Here is a 17,367-nt window from a genome sequence, read left to right as displayed (position 1 = left end):
TATGATTGCTAAATATCATGTGGGAGATACTTGGATATCTGGTGGGGATACAGAGTTGAGGGTTTCCCCACTAATGACATCCTTGGATTCAACACCCAAAATACGCACAGAGACGGTTAAATGTAAAATTAGAATTTTTTTGTTACTGTTCGTATGTATAATCTACTAAATTCAGCCGACGAATTTTTAGAAACCATTGGCTAAGTGAACAGTTGTTCGTTTTGTTCTTACTCACAGATCTGCTGGTAGAGCTACTCACAGAGTAAACTCCCTGTGGAGCTACTAATGTATTGTGTTCACCTCTATAGATGTCGTTGTAGGTATGGAGTAAATACTGTATAACTGTTGATATTTCTGTTGTAGTTATTCGTCTGCTATTCGTTTGTGATGGATGGAAGTCGTGTTCTTTTAACTGGTCCACCAGGTATTTTGTTATTTATGTTTGTAATTTTAAACATGGAAGTCTTTACTTTGCGTATACACCGTTTGTTGATGTTTATTCCCCTTTTTATATGACAATGCAGGTTTGGAATTCTAGTGAAAATATATCGGCAAGAAATAATTCAAAATGTACGTATTTTGATGCCGTCTTTATTTTCAATCTATTATGAACACAACAGAAAAAAACATGTTTTTAATTATTTTTTTAATAAAATCCCCTCAGCAGCGCTTTAGATAGTTTTGGTTATTAAATTACTTCCTTTTTCTGATGATTATCGATTTACATTTCGCCAACAGTGATATGTGCAAGCACAATGTAAATCGGAAGAACTTGCAAGCTTCAACGTGTCTTACGCAGTGCTGCTCCTGAATGTTAGTTCAACCACGTTTTCGTAATGAAAACATAACCCTAAAATGCCTAGGATTGGATGTTTGCGTAGGGCAGTAGTTTTCAATCGGGGTGCCGTAACATTCCAGTGGTGCCACCTAATTTGGGCTTAAGTTACTTAAACTTATTTATTATTTTTTTTTAAATTTATATGTTTATTTCATTATAAAAAGGTGTACAGTATCTTTTTAATTTTGCGGTTATTTATAATTGATCTTTACTTAGTACCTCTATATAAAGAATAAAACTATTATATACTTTATATATATAATTTGTATTATGAAATGTAATTTTTATAATTACATTATTGTAATAACTATCATATAACACATACATTTTGATCTAACAGGAATAAAATTGAGTAGGGGTGCCGCAAAATAAAATAAATTACTGAGGGTTGCCGTTAAAAAGGTTGAAAACCACTGGCGTAGGATGTGTGTGTGTGTTTAGTTGTTTCTGGCAATCAACCATACTGCCAAGCCCGCCACCACTAGGAGGGGCCGACGGCTGCAGTTTACTATGGTTGTTAAAGGTCAGTGGGGGTTTGATGGTTAATCTGGTGGGGAGGTGGATTTATAGTTTTTCCATCCACATTGCTATTAGGAACTAGCAATCCCTAGGATGTTGCTTCATAGTACCCATTCGTGCTATCAGGAGGTGTGGGATACAACTATCTGCTTATTTTCCTTATGGAATCAATTCCACACCCCATAAATACTAGTAGAAGTCCTAAGGATGCCAATGATCCTATACCATTGGTACCAGCAAAAAAAAAAAAAAAAAAATTCCGGGTCTAGAAGAACTAGAGCCCAGGAAATCCTGCTCCCAAGGATGATAACAAAAAAAAAATAATAATAAATAAAACTAAATGATGAACGAGAACCTCAGACGTTAAGGCCAAGTCAGATAATAAAGTTTCAGTTAGAAAAAAGTCTAAACAGGCAGGTTATTACAGATGTAAAGTTGAAAAGTTGAGTCAGGTCCATTAAATTGTTGGAGTTAAAGAAACCGAAGTCCTTAGATTTTAAAATTGTAGAAATTACAGAAGTGGAAAACTGAAGATTTCACTGATTGGGCACCAGACTCTCCAGTAGCTTGAAGCCAGTGGGCTTTGAGTTATTGAGAAGTTTTCTGAATATCAAAAGTTTTTACTGGGAATGTCTTTGATTGAATCACATGCTATCTGTTGAAACTGTGGTGCTCCCATTTTAGATAATTGATGTTATCATCATTATGAGTGCTGGAATCTCTGTTAGCATTAGCATTAGTAGAGGCATATGATGCAAGAAAGCAAGCTTGTACACCATCAGCCAAAAAAAAAAAAAAAAAAACTTTCCTATTTCACCCATCCATTCACTCCAAAACTTTGTGTAGTTCTTCCTTGAATTTGTTTAAGCTATCAACTTCCACAACGACAGATGGAACTTTGTTCCAGCAAGCACCTATCAGCTGGCTAAGACAAATTTCTGCACAATTATTCTACAGCTGCCTTACCTCAATTTGAATTTATGCCTCCTCAGGTTTGTATTCTGATCAAGAGGAAGAATCCCATCAGCATTGAGCCTGGCCAAACCACTCAAGGCCTTATCCAACTCGCAGGTGCCTAATCTCCAGGCATTGCAGTTTGCAGAAATTAAGCCTTTCTGGCAAAGAGAACCAATTTGTTCCACTCACCAATCATGTTGCCCTTCTCTCTACTCATTCTAGCAGCTGTACATCCTTTAGGGTGACCAACTCTTGATCAACCAATTTTGGGTTATCGATTTTAAAAAATCGGGACACAACCAAAAAAAGTGGGATTTTTTTCATTGGTACATCAGAATACAAAATACCTTGTAATATTAATGTATGTATATGTCCCTTCTTGGTTATTATGCATATATAGGTATCTTGACATATTAATTTTTTAAATAGCTAGGTTGAATAAATTAGATACATGTAGGTAGTAAGTAAAATGTTTATTCATTATTAGGTCAACATCAAACAATCAACAGAACATAGCCTTCTATTATTTTTTAATATATGTGATAAATCGGGACAAATAGCATCCCACCTAGAGTTCTTTCAGAATGCTTCTATAGAGAGCTGAAAACGGGATGTCCCACAAAATTTGGGAAAGTTGGTCACCCTAACATCCTTCCTAAAATGAGTCCGACAGACCTGTATGCAGTACTCGAGGCATGGATTGACCATTGCCCTATACAAGGGGATAATCACCTTTTCCCTAGCAAAATTCCTGTATAGAATTAACAAGACCACATGACATGCTCTAGCAGCCTGTCTGGACTGCTCAGAAAACTTCATATCTGACTGCACAATTACCCCTAGGTCTCTTTCATTCTCTACCACTCTCAGTTGGTACATTTCTCTGGGGTTACTGCTACCCATATGCAGTAATTTGCACTTCTCAATGTTAAACTTCAAGTGCCACTTCTCATCCTATCTGCTCAATTTTTCTAGATCCCGTTGCAGTAGACTACTGTCATTACTATCATTAACAACCCCTGCCAAACTTTGTATCATTTGCAAACTTTTGCATTGTATCTTCATCAATATCATTGATAAATATACAAAACAACAGTGGGCCCAACATCGAACCGCGGGAGACTCCATTAATAACATTAGTCAACAAAGAGCATTTTCAATTGATTACCACTCTGTCTTCGCCCACTCAACCATCCTTTTATCCATTGTAGAAACATGCCCTTAAAGCCATACAGCTCCAATTTGTACAGTAGTCTTCCAAGTGCAACAGTATCAAAAGACTTTCTAAGATTATTATTATTATTTCTCCTTGATTGGGGGTTCCACCCCGTGACGGATATTGCTACCAAGTACACAGTGTGGTTGTTGTTATGCTTGGTGTTATTATTATATATTATTTCTCCCTGATTGGGGGTTCCAACTTGCGATGGGTATTGCTACCAAGTACACAGGGTGGTTGTTGTTATGTCTGGTGTTACTGTTGGTCGAGGAACTCTCTGACTATCCTACAGGTGTTCAGGATTGTGACTTTCTGGAGTTCCTTGTAGGTGTTCGCTGGAGACCCATTGCTGCTTATGTAGGGTCTTTGGCACCATATCTGTGGATGACATGATAATCGGGATGGTCGTTACTTGTTGCATATGCCACATCTCTTTGATCTCCTGTCTTAAGGTTCGTGTACTTCCTGATTTTTTTTTTTTTTTTTTTTTTCCCCATGGGTTTTCTGCAGGTTGCCAGTGTTAGGTATGCTATGTCAATCAGATAGGTGGCCTTTTCATTCTTGTCCACAAGGGTTATGTCCAATCTGTTGTGCGGGATTGTCCTATCCGTTATTATGGCGTGGTCCCAGTACAGCTTGTGTTTTGGGGTCTCTAGTACTGCCTGGGGTTCGTACTTGTAGTATAGTACACTTTCTTCGACCAACTGGTATTTCCTTGCTAGCTTCTGATATTATCCTGGACCTGGTCATGTCTATGCGTGTACTCAGTCTAGGTGATCACCTTGCATCCCGCAGTGATGTGTTGGATCGTTTCTGAGGCCAGGTGGCATCGTCAACATGTGTCATCAGACACTCTGGGTTCCTTGATGTATTTTCTATAGTTTTTGGTGTTGATTACCTGGTCTTGGATGGTGAGCATGAATCATGAGCGTCCTGCTCTTGAGGCATGCATTGGAAGCAATTTTTTCTATGTGATCTTGATGGAAATCACTGTAGTGTCTGCCCTGGAGTGTCTTCTCTTCTCTGCCCATCTTTCTAGCTTCGTTTGTACCTCCTGGTTGGGTGGGGATTCCTCGCTTAGGTTAAGTTGGGTATACCACTTGTCTATTTTCCTTATGGCCTGGGGTGCCTCTGTAGCCAGGTGGGCAGGAGCAGCAGTGCGAAGCACACGCTTCTTGATTAGACCGGGGTTCAAGCTCGCGACCACCAAATACGGAGGATGCGGAAAGGGCAGGGAATGACTACCGCATATCCCCGGAGCAATATGGCCTTAGTTGCTAATGCTCCTAAAAACCAAAATAACAAAACAAAAACCTCGTTTTTATTATCCCAGTGCTTAAAGCACTTATGGTGGTCACCCATGTCCACTGCATGCATTGGTTTTTGTGCTGCTTGACTGGCTCCCCCCCCCCTCACTCATGTTATCTGTCTTTTCTGTACATATTATATACTCCCTACATTTAAATTCTGAATCTTATATCAAAGTGACACCATGTCTCTGTGATGTCCCCACAATGTTTACAATTGATAATTTGATCAGTATTTCAAATTCATGAAATTTATTTACTATGCTCCTAGTATTAGTGTACTTGCAACTGTTATTGCTCTTTGTAATCTTAACACAACCCATGTATTTGCTTGTTCCACAAGGAACCACAGCTGGTCTTGAAATACCTAACACCTTGCTTTCCAGGCTTCAGCATCTCTTCTTATAGAAGCAGTGTAAGAATCGCTATTGCCTCTGTCTGTGCTGTCTGTTAATCTATTAGTCTGTGTATATGGCCTTAGTTGCTAATGCTCCTAAAAACCAAATAACAAACAACAAACAAAATCCAGGCCGGCAGTTTCCAACCCATCTAATACTGCCTTGATGGTGTCAGCAAATAATCTTCCATCTCTTCTATTTAAGTATATTCTATCCCTATAGAAACATTCTCTTCCATTAACAAGTTGTCAGAAATAACTTTTAATTTAACTTTCACATTTGTAACTTATTACTATCCCTTTCAGCATACAAGGCAAATTGATGCTGAGACTGAATGATCCCTAGAGAATTTTCTTCTGTCTGCTGATGTTATCATGAAATTGATAAATACTAGCCCAAGTAAACTACCTCATCTATAAAGAGAACTGATGAAAATAATTGAAGATCACCACATTCCTATATAAACCACTGCCAAAATGCAATATGTGTTACTGGAAAATCATTTGATGATACGGCTGTTGTAGGCAATGAGGATGTAGGGTTCTGCATATAAATAAATTTCCTATTTATACTCCGGGACGACCAAACAGTCAGAGGAGTTAACAAGATAGACAGAATACAAGAAATAGCACCGTATTCAGCAGTCACGGTGCTTGAACCCCGGTCACTCAGGCACGTGTACTTATGCATCCACGTGCCTGACCACTAGGCTACGGTGGCCCATTTCAAGAATCCACCAGACAGTTGCCTGTGAAACGTTGACCTCTGCTGTTAATCTCTGTTGGTTCTAGGATTTTCTTTACTTGGGTTCAAAAACTGTTCTAACTCAGATCCTTGGGCTTCTTGCCTACCCCCAACACATGCACGCATGCACACACTGTATGAGGGACTAGGGGACAAGCGATCTATTTACTATAAAATGACAATCAACAGCCTTAGATGTTTTCCTGTCAGAACACCATCATTCTGGGAATGTTTTCTGGTTGAAACAGTTGAAACACCTGGCTTCCATACTGTTACCATTTACATTTTGTCATTTGAATGATTTATGTGCATAAGCATCTGTATTGAAACAAAAGAAACACGACTGTAACTTTGCAAAAAAGAATTTATTCTTCAACTTCTTTTGTAATTACTGTGCGTGTGCAAGCACACGCAGGGTGTTTTCAGAATCGTATGGAACAGATGTAGACACATCTGCTAAAAGAAGAAATGTTCCTATAAACATATGTTTCAAAAGTCTTTATTTCTAAGATATTAAGCATTACGCATAAACTCCCAAAATATAAAAAGAGAAATACACACTACAGGTAACCCTCGCATAACACGGTAGTTAGGTTCCTATAAAATCCTGTGTAGTGCGAAATACAAACTGACACATATATGTCATATAATGTACGTTCATTGAAATTTCTCCTCTTCATCACTGCTAAGCACAATCAAACGAGAACGTTTTCTCTGTTGCAGAATATCTTCACGTTCTGAACTTTCTTCTGCAGTATCTAGATTTCCTGTATCTTCTGCTCTCTTTAAAAAATCAGTAATCTGGGTGTGTTTGCTTTTGATTGATAGATCTTTGTAAATTTCATGGTATAGAGCTAAGCATTTTTTGAAGCTCCCTTTGAACTTTTGTTTTGAAGCTCACTTTTGAACTTGTATTCAAAAAATAAGATTCTAATTGCTTGGCTAAATTTTCATCTTCAGTATTGTCCTCTGAATCGATTTGGTTTACCTCCAGTGCCATTTCGCCAAATTCGCTTCTCCAGCCTTACATGATCTTTTGATACCTTAAAACCAAGGGCAGTTTTCTCTTTTTTTGAAATAAACTTTCTGTTGGACATTTCTGTTTTTTTTTTTTACCAAAGACCTGTCTTATCGGCATTGAAAACTTGATGTGCTGTGTATCTGTGCTCATCGATAATTTTTGAAATTCCTCTGCCTACTTCTTGGCAGCTTCATTATCAGCAGGCAGTGATAGTGCATGCACACACTTTCCCCTCGAATTCTTATGTTATTTAATGAGAAGCAGTTTTTAAATCGCTCAAACCAACCTTGACTCTGGGTTAACAGAAGATTCTCCATTTTCTTTTAAATGGTTATAAATTTTTGTGCCTTTTGCTTAATTGCATTGACGTCTAATATTAGGGAACAGTTTTTTTTTACTGTTATCATCAAACCAAATACTGAGTGCTTTTTCCATTTTCTCAATTATTGGCACCTGTGGATGAGCTATCATATTCTTGGAAATGAAAGATCCTGCAGCAACAGCAGTTCTAATTTTCTGTTAATTTTTCTTTATGGTCCTGATTGTTGCTTCATTTAAATTTAAACTTTTTACAACGTATAATACCTTTTCCCCCTTTTTTAAGACTATCCAAAATTTGTATATTTGATTCTAGAGAAATAGTTTCTTTTGAGCAGTGTTTTTTTTACTTTCCTTAGGCATAAGTTAGGATTGGAATTTAATTCACAACAAAAAAGTTGTATTACAAAGACCTTAAAAGTCACAGACTGCATGCTTCAAAGTCACAATTTTTTTATGATCTCAAACAAGCACAAATTCAATAGCACAGGACCTAAAACAGGGATTTTCCAATAACACTAGCCAACAAAAAATATTTTTTGTAATACCTCTGCAACGAAAATGTGTGATTCTTCAGTAAATAAACACACTGATTCTGAAAATCACCATAAAAAGTCTCTATTGTGTATACATCAAAAGATGCACCAACGTTTAATGTTAAAATAAAGGGATATATACATATAATTCAAGTTTGTAATACAAGTGTAAAAATTATATGTTCTCTGTAACTCATTTAACTTCAGAAAAAATATCATAAATCATAGTGAAATACTGTAGTTATATTTCAGTAATATATAAACAACATACCTGTAATTGTGCTTAAAAATATTTGCTATTAAGGGATTTTCTCTTGTATTCCTATCTACTCTTCCTCACAAGAAACCAGCAGTAGTTCCCCATCATTACAGGATCCTAGTACCGCTTTTCCAGGCGCCTCCATAGCCAGATGGGCTGTGGAGGCACCTGGTACAAATAATAATCATACTGGTACAAATCCACCATATATATCTATCTATATATCCTGGCACCTTCATAGCCAGGTGTGCAGGAGTAGCAGTGTGTAGCACACGCTTCTTGATTAGACCGGGGTTTGAGCCTGTGACCACCAAATACGGAGGATGTGGAAAGGTCAAGGAATGACCACTGCATATCCCCAGAGCAATAGGGCCTTAGTTGCTAATGCTCCTAAAAACCAAATAACAAACAAACAAACCGCTTTTCCATCATGGAAATATCTTGATGAAACTGCTCCCCTTGTTCATCACTCACTTCTCCCAGATTTTCGGGAGAAAATTTCAGATGGGAATGAAGAAAATGAATTTTAAATGACATTCAGCAGTCCATGTTTTTGTAGCACTTGAGTAAATTAGACAACAACATTTAATAGTTTTCTTCTTTCCTGTTACCCAAAAAAACCATGTACTACAATCTTAAATGATCGCCAAGCTGCCAATTCAACCTCCTTTGACTGGGTTTCAAACACATTGACTTTCAATACAGGGCACAGCTATGGGTGCCCCTGTTAGTCCTATCGTAGCCAATACATGGAAGAACTTGAGCGTCAGATTTTCTTAAACTTACCAATTCCTATCACTCTCTGGTGTCGTTATGTTGGCAGTATTTTTGCAATTGTACCTCGGGGATCAGAATCTGGGCTGCTGCAATATCTCAATTCCCTGTCACCCTTCATTCAGTTTATGATTGAACTAGAGGTTGATAATACCCTTCCTTTTTTTCGATGTGTTAGTCCAACGCGTGGATTCGCGTTTAGTAACTTCCATTTTTATGTAACCAATGTGCGCAGGCCAATTTACCAATTATGGCTCTGCGCACACCCCTGGTCAATTACGTAGCACTGCGCGTACATTATTCTCCCGTACTTGGATGCACTCTAGTTCGACTGGTGACAGGCAATTGGAGATTTCAAAAATTAGGGGGGAGCTTTAAAATTGCGACTATCCACCTCATGTTCTAGATAGATGTGAGCTTCAGGCTCACAAATTTGTTACGAAATCTAACCGCCTTGCGCCAATCAATTTATCTCTACCGCCTACATTCCCTATTATCCGTGTGTATTAGGATTTTGCATCTCCATCATATACAACGCGTGCAACTTCCAGGGAGGAAATTACAGTCCATTATTTCTAAGGTGAAAACACCTGTTTCTCCTTTCCTATGGAGTGGTTCCATATACCGTTATTTATTTATTTTTTTATTTATTTTATTTATTTTTTTTTTGTTAGTTTATGGCGCATCCGGCTTCTGTGGCCATATTGCACCTCCCATGGTTTTTGCATTTTCTCTTCTGATCCAAGCCCGAGGCAGGATTCGACCCTGCGACCTTTGGGTTGCCAGGAAGGCACTTTACCCACCTGGCTAGCCCAGGTCGGCCCATATACCGTATTATGTGTCCGGATTGTGGGGGGGGTGTTATGTAGGTGAGTCTGGTAGAAGATTGAAAGATCGGGTTTTTGAACATGAGGTGGCTCTGCGAATGGCTAATTTTGGACGCTCCGCAGTCACCAAACATTATTGGGTTGAGCAGCATGATCTTGATCCCCAATGGGATATTGAAATCGTTGACTATTCACGTGATTACCACCAGTGCTCATGGCTTGAAGCACTACACATAGCCACCAATAATAGTACTATGAATCGAACGAGGGGAGTACATTTACACCCTATTATAGAATGTACTGTATTGCAGTGCGATAAGCACTGGCGATCATCACGTGTACGTAATTCTGCTTTACCGACACGACTCGTGATACATGATCATGCCCAGCTGACTTGTGCTATTGTAACCATTAATATATACTGAAGTACACCAGTCACAGACTAGCTGATGAAGAGGCACTTTGCTTCGAAAGCTACTATATATTTTAACTCTTTTATTATATATATTTTAACTCTTATCTTATTGTATTTTAATGCTTTTATTTTATTTCTGTTTTATCTTATCTTATGTATATATTATATTTTTATTTTAATAAATTTTATTTTAACCAGTTAGTCGGTCGTCGCAAGAAACTTTGATGATACATTGACTTTCAGTTTCCTAATTTGGGGTCCTGCAAAAATTCTTTCCTTAAGTTTGGCATATGTTAAATTAGGAAACACACTTCTCAAGTATGCAAATCGGTTACTTCTTTTATCTAGTCCTTCCATGGAATTTTTCATCAATCCAAGTTTGAGGTGCAGGCGTGGAAGAAGAACCTTGCATGATTGTACTAAAGGAATATATTTTACATTACATTGTCCTGGTATGAACTCGTCCTGCTTGTCCCAGTGTTGCACAACATCATGTTCTTCTGTCACACGTCTGTCCCACAAACACAAAAAGCAACAATATTTTGTGAAACCTCCCTGCAAATTGTAAGTTTAAAATCGTTACGCAAAATTTATCGGCATTATACTGTGCTATTCACTGCTCACATGATTTAGGACAAACTGAGGCAATCGGCAATTAGCACATCCGTATCAGAGACGAGAAAGATTCCTGCTTTCAGAGTAACCACTTATGGATACAGGTAGTAAAGGTCCATGCGGTGAACCATTCAGTCGGTTGTTGTTTACGCTATTTACGCATGTTGGAAATTTATTACGCTAGTATTTTTTATTAATTGTGCTATTAATAAATTAAATAAAAATAGTGATATCCATGTGCAGTTTTTGCTAGTTGTGTTATAAAGTTTTTAATTTAATAGAATAAAGAAATGCCGTGTCTGATAAAAGAAGTTCATTGAATCCTAGTGCAATGTTTGGAGGATAGAATCTGGTGAAAGCCACCCTAATGTGTATAGGGCTATGAATATGCCTCCATCGACTATTACTACTTTGAAGAATGCTAATAAAAAAAAACAATCTATGCAAAGTGGTAGGTAAAATTTTTGGTGCCCGGAACCTAACCCTGTGATTTCCGATTGACTCCATTATATAAAGGGTTCCATTTGCGCATGACCCCCCAGGAACCTAACCCCGACATAAATCAATGGCTACCTGTACTTGGATTTCAGGAAAGATTTTGATACTGTTGCATGTGGAAGACTGCTGTACAAATTGGAGAGCTATGGCATTAAGGGTAAGTTGCTACATTGGATAAAGGGATGGTTGAGTGGGAGACGACAGAGTGGTAATCAGTGGACACTGCACTTCGTGGACAAATGTTATTAGTGGAGTTCCCCAGGGTTCGGGGCTGGGCCCACTGTTGTTTTTTGTATTCATCAAAGATATTGATGAATGTATATCAGGATTAATGTCCAAGTTTGCAGATGATACAAAAGATGGCAGGGTTGTTAACGACAGTAAAGACAGTATGCTACTCCAACTGGATCTTAACAAGTTGGGCAAATGGCTGAGAAGTGGCAACTGGAGTTTAACATTAACAAATGCAAAGTACTGCATATGGGTAGCAATAAAGAGAAACGTACCAACTGTGTGGTACTACACTCAGGAAAGTGGAAAGTGAAAAAGACCTGAGGGTAATTGTGCAGTCAAATATGAAGTTTGCTGAGCAGTGCAGACGGGCTGCCAGGACAGGTCAAGGAGTCTTGTCAATGATGTACAGTAAACCCTTGATTTAACGGACTAATAGGGGAGGAGAGTTGTCTGTTAAATTGAATGTTACCTGGGGGAAGGCATTTGTTATTATTCTTAATGTAAAAAAAAGCTTTAATACAATATACGGTACTGTACAATATGAAATTATGTTGCAATTTGACCTTTGATTTACAGATATCGGAAACAGTTTGTTGTTTTTATGCCGTAAATGTCACAAACATGTGCTACTGAGACGCCTTGTTCTAATTTCTGTGCCACATTTAAGTTTGCACGCTTTCTTTTAACTTCTCTATCACTTGATGCCATTTTAAATTGTAAGGATTGCAAAATTATTTAATTAATAAAGTCACAATTCAGAAATCACAGAAACACTGTATACAACCTTACAGCACGATAGCTTGAAGGAGAGCGAGACCGAAACAAAGCCAGTCTGTAGACCTGCAGTTTAGTGTCCCAAGTCGTGTTCAACTCGCAAGTCACCACCTGCTCTTATCTGTTATCTGTAATCAAGGAAAACAGCTATTTGAACACATTTTCAGAAAGAATGAAAAACAATTTCCTGGCTAAAATTTCCTGAATTTGATTATAAAAATAAAAGTAGATAATTATGAAAACAATAATGGAAATAGGTAATCATTAATTTTTAATTAATAATAACACTGAAGTTTTGTATAACCTAAAACAAATATGGTCAAGATTAATATGAATATTACTGTATTATTATTTGTCTGGTCTGCTAAATCTGAAATCTGAAAAAATCTGAAAAAAATTTTGCTGGCAGGGACAGGGAGGATTATTCCATTGTACAAGCCAATGGTCAGGCCACACCTAGAGTACTGTATACAGGTCTGGAGGCCTTGTTTTAGGAAGGATGTAGGTTGCTAGAACAGAGAATGGAAAAGATTAGTGAGGGGAATGAAGGGGTGCTTTTACCAAGAAAGTTTTGCAAATTGCAGTGCCTGGAGAGTAGGCACCTGCGAGGTGATCTGATTGAGGTGTATAAGGCCTTGAATGGGTTGAGCAAGCTGAGTGCTGATGGGATTCTTCCTCTTGCTCAGATTAAGAACCTGAGGGGGACAGATTCAAATTGAGGAAAGACAGTTGTAGAATAGATGTGCAGAAATTTGCCTTTAGCCAGCAGGTGGTTGATTGGTGGAAGAGACGTTCATCTTTAGTTGTGGAAGTTGATAGCCTAAATAAATTTAAGGCTGAGCTGGACAGGCATTTGGAATGAATGGAGGGGTATTTTTTTTTTTTTTTTACTTCCCTATCAGGTGGGTTCTGTTATCTATCTTAACCGGGTGGTGTTCCGTTCTCAACTTTGGGTGCATATTCCAATGGTTATCAATCATTGGTTGATATCCCCGTCCTTAGTTTCTCGTATTCCTTGGTGTCCGTATTTGGTTTCATTACACCTGTTGGCCTTGGTGGATGGCTATTTGTAGTTTTCTTCTGGAGAAGACGTCCTGGGCAAAGCGACTAAAGGCTGCAACTTCTGGTGTGTCCAGGAGATGGTGTTCCTGTGTGTTAGGGATGTATTTAATTCTTGTGATCATTTGACATCTGATATCTTCGTATATTTCACACTGATGCATAACGTGATGCCATGTTTCTAGTTCGCTGCAGAGACAGTGTGATTCTTCGATTATGCCCAAGGCATTTAATTTGGCCTTGAAAGGCCCATGGCCAGTGAGTAGAAAAGTAGTGTTTAGGCCTGGGTACAGCCATGCGGGAGCCTTGGGATACAGCTTGGTTACTTGGGGAATAAATTTTTTTGTTATCCCTCCTTTTTCCAAGTCTGTCCATCTTCTCTGCCAAATTTGTACAAGGTGGTCCACTATTTTTTGTTTCTCATTTTTCCTCTTATTGGTGATGTAAATGACCATTGTAGGTGGCTTGGGTTCCTTTGGCTAGTAGATACATAAATCTGCAGCAGGTTACCTCTAAATCCAAGGGTAGGGTCCCCGCAAGGACCTGTAGGGCACTCGTACTAACCGTGTTACATGCTCTTGATATTGTTAATAATATGTTGCGTTGGATCGTGTCCAGTATCCTTTTATTCACTGCTGTTCCTGCTTTCTTGTACCATATGGGAGATCCATATGTTATTATCGGGATGAAGATGGCTTTATAGTACAGGGACAGAGTTCTCCTGTATAGCCCCCAGTCCCTGCATGTAACCCAAAGGTCGTGGGTTCGAATCCTGCCTCGGGCTTGGATTAGAGTAAAATGCAAAAACTTTGGGAGGCGCATTATGGCCACAGAAGCCGATGCGCCAACAACTAACAAAAAAAACAAACAACTTGTTTATCTTGTGGCAATAATTCCACTGCAGACTTATAGAAAAATTAATATAATTACTATTCTTCTAATGCCCTCCATGTGCTTGCAGATGAAACAAGTATGACGTGATAACCTTCAGTTATCAAGTAGAAGATACTTCATTAGCATGAAGGATTTGTTCTTCAACATTTGCAGTGTGTCAAAATCTCTCTGTCAACATTAACTCATAATGATTTCAGCAAACCAGTTTCTCTAAGTCTCTCCACAGCATCAAATATTTTACAATTTGGCACTCCTTGAGTTGGAAATTGCATGGCATATATATGAGCAATAGCTGTAGAATTGTTTTGAAGCTGAACCATAAATTAAAATCATATCAGTTAACTCAGCAAAAGTAAACAGATCTGTAGTGAATCTATCCCATAATATCAGTAACAAATGCCATGCTATAAAAATGGGGCAGTCTGTAGAATCTGAAACTAGTAACAGATTTGTTGATGCCACTCATATATACTCTGTCATACATGCTTATTCTCACGACTGAGTAATTATTCTTATTATTCATCTAGTACAGTGGTTTTCAACCTTTTTTTTTTAATAACGGCATCCCTAAGTAATTTATTTTATTTTGTGGCAACCCTACTCAATTTTCTGCCTGTTAGATCCGATTTTCTCTCTCTCTCTCTCTCTCTCTCTCTCTCTCTCTCTCTCTCTCTCTCTCTCTCTCTCTCTCTCTCTCTCTATATATATATATATATATATATGATATTTATTATAATAATATAATTATAAAAAGTACATTTCATAATACAAATTATATATATATATATATACAGTATATAATTTTATTCTTTATATAGAGGTACTGGTGTAAACATCAATTATAAATTACCACAAAATTAAAAAGATACTGTACACCTTTTTATAACAAAACAAATATATAAATTAAAATATAATAAGTTTAAGTAACTTAAACCCAAATTGTGTGGTACCCCTGGAATGTTGTTGCAGCACCCCAGTTTAAAACCACTGATCTAGTAGAACAACATTGTTTATGTCAGTATAGTTTGACTGTTTAAAGTCCATTTATGCAGTAATATTTTTATGTTCAAATTTATGAACATAAATTTGTTCATAAAAATTTGAACATAAAAATGTTTTTTGTAATTTATGATTACATCTATTGAGTATGGGCTTGGCACACCCAGGGTCCTGAGCTGGATATCATTATTCTTCTCTTTTTTTTTTTGGTGATTCCCTTCTATTTTTGTCTCTCTCTCTCTCTCTCTCTCTCTCTCTCTCTCTCTCTCTCTCTCAGGGGTAACTCAGAATTTTTTTTTTTTTTTTTTTTTTTTTGCTGGTGCAGCAAAAGCCTCAGGCTTTCTTGCACTATATGAGTAATAATATCTCAGAAAGAAAGACTTTTGAGACATGATTATAGGAATTTTTTTTTGTCTTATTTTTAGCTGTAGAATATCCTCCTGCATTTAATCTGTGCAATTTAGAAACACCTGTGCTTGCATATGCATGCAACATTGGCTCAAGATAAAACAGCATTAGCGTTAGTAGAGGCATATGATGCAAGAAAGCAAGCTTATGCAGCATCAGACAAAAAAAACTTCCACTTCACCTCTCCGTTCGTTCGAAATATCTGTCCAGCTGAGCCTTGAATTTATTTAGGCTATCAACTTCCACAACAAGGGATAGAAGTCTGTTCCACCAACCAACTATCCGCTGGCTAAAAGCAAATTTCCGCATATCTGTCCTATATCTGTCTTTCCTCAATTTGAATTTATGCCTTCTCAGATGATTATTCTGAGCAAGAGGAAGAATCCCATCAGCATTGAGCATGCTCAAACTATTCAAGACTTTATACACCTCTATCAGATCACCTCACCGGTGCCTAGTCTCCAGACACTGTAATTTGCAAAACTTAAGTCTTTCTTCGTAAGAGCAACCCTTTGTTCCATTCACTAATCTTGTTACCCTTCTCTGTACTTGTTCCAACAGCTCTACATCCTTCTTGAAATGAGGCCTCCTGACCTGTATACAGTACTCTAGGTGTGGCCTGACCATTGCCTTGTACAAGGGAATAATCACCTCTGTATCCCTGGTAGAAAAATTCCTGTATATCATTGACAAGACACCATGAGTACTCTTGCAGCCCGTCTGCACTGATTAGAGAACTTCATATCTGCCTGCACAATTACCCCCAGGTCCTTTTCATTCTCTACCACTGTCAGTGTAGTACCACATAGTTGATACGTTGCTCTGGGGTTGCTGTTTCCCATATGTAGTACTTTACATTTGTCAATGTTAAACTTCATTTGCCACCTCTCAGCCCATCTGCTCAACCTTTCCAGATCCTGTTGCAGCAGCATAGTGTCAGTAGTGTCCTTGACAACCCTGCCTACCTTTGCATCGTCTGCAAACTTCGACATTAACCTTGATATACCCTCATCAATATCATTTATGAATACAGAAAACAATAATGAACCCAACCCTGAGCCCTGAGGGACTCCACTAATAACATTAGTCCACGACGAGCGGTGTCCATTGATTACCACTCTTTGTCTTCTCCCCCTCAGCCACCCCTTTATCCACAGCAGCAATTTGCCTCCAATGCCACACTGCTCCAATTTGTGCAGCAGTCTTCCATGTGCAACAGTATCAAAAGCCTTTCTAAGATCCAAGTATATAATATCAAAGTTATTCCCTGCATCCAGCTCTTTTGTGACTGCATCATAGCATCCAATCAAATTGGTCAGGCAAGACTTCCCCTTAACAAAACCATGTGTGTCCGAGCTATAACTGAAGTCTTGTCTAGATGATCCTGCAGTGCTTCTTTAACCAGTGCCTCCATTAATTTTCCTGGAACAGAAGTTAAACTCACAGGTCTATAATTACTTGTGTCAGCCTTCGATCCTCCTTTGTGAATTGGGGTCACATTTGCACATCTCCAGTCCATTTTTACCTCCCCTGAGTCCAAGGAAGCTCTCTGAATTATGGCTAAGGGTTTGCTTACTTCCTTTGCTGCCACCTTTAATATAACTGGATAGATCTCATCCACCCCAGGTGCCTTTCTTGTGTTTACCTTAAACAATTTCTCCTCCACTTTACTCTCAGTTATTACAAGATTATCTAGCTTACTGCCAGAATTCAATAACACCTCTGGCATTCCCCTCGCTGAATAATTCCTGATG

General features: G+C 38.2%; 1 protein-coding gene across 2 annotated transcripts in view; it reads left to right on the top strand.

The window, feature by feature from the left end:
- The first annotated feature begins 337 nt into the window (after positions 1 to 337).
- The window catches only part of LOC150078385 (cancer-related nucleoside-triphosphatase homolog), an 86,528-nt gene continuing 69,498 nt past the window's right edge, over positions 338 to 17,367 (top strand). Inside the window, exon 1 of one of the 2 annotated variants that reach the window (XM_090384878.1) lies at positions 338 to 424. In XM_090384878.1, the coding sequence (XP_090241004.1) occupies positions 388 to 424 (37 nt within the window). In that variant the 5' untranslated portion in view covers positions 338 to 387. Of the gene's footprint in view, positions 425 to 489; positions 571 to 17,367 lie in introns of those variants that run through there. The other variant, XM_090384877.1, reaches the window with a different exon arrangement.

This window comes from Mastigoproctus giganteus, chromosome 11, assembly GCF_048544385.1.
Source record: "Mastigoproctus giganteus isolate SK-2022 chromosome 11, ASM4854438v1, whole genome shotgun sequence".
Lineage (NCBI taxonomy): Eukaryota > Metazoa > Arthropoda > Arachnida > Uropygi > Thelyphonidae > Mastigoproctus > Mastigoproctus giganteus.
Note: the sequence above shows the minus strand (reverse complement) of the source record. Positions and strands in the feature narration are given on the sequence as shown.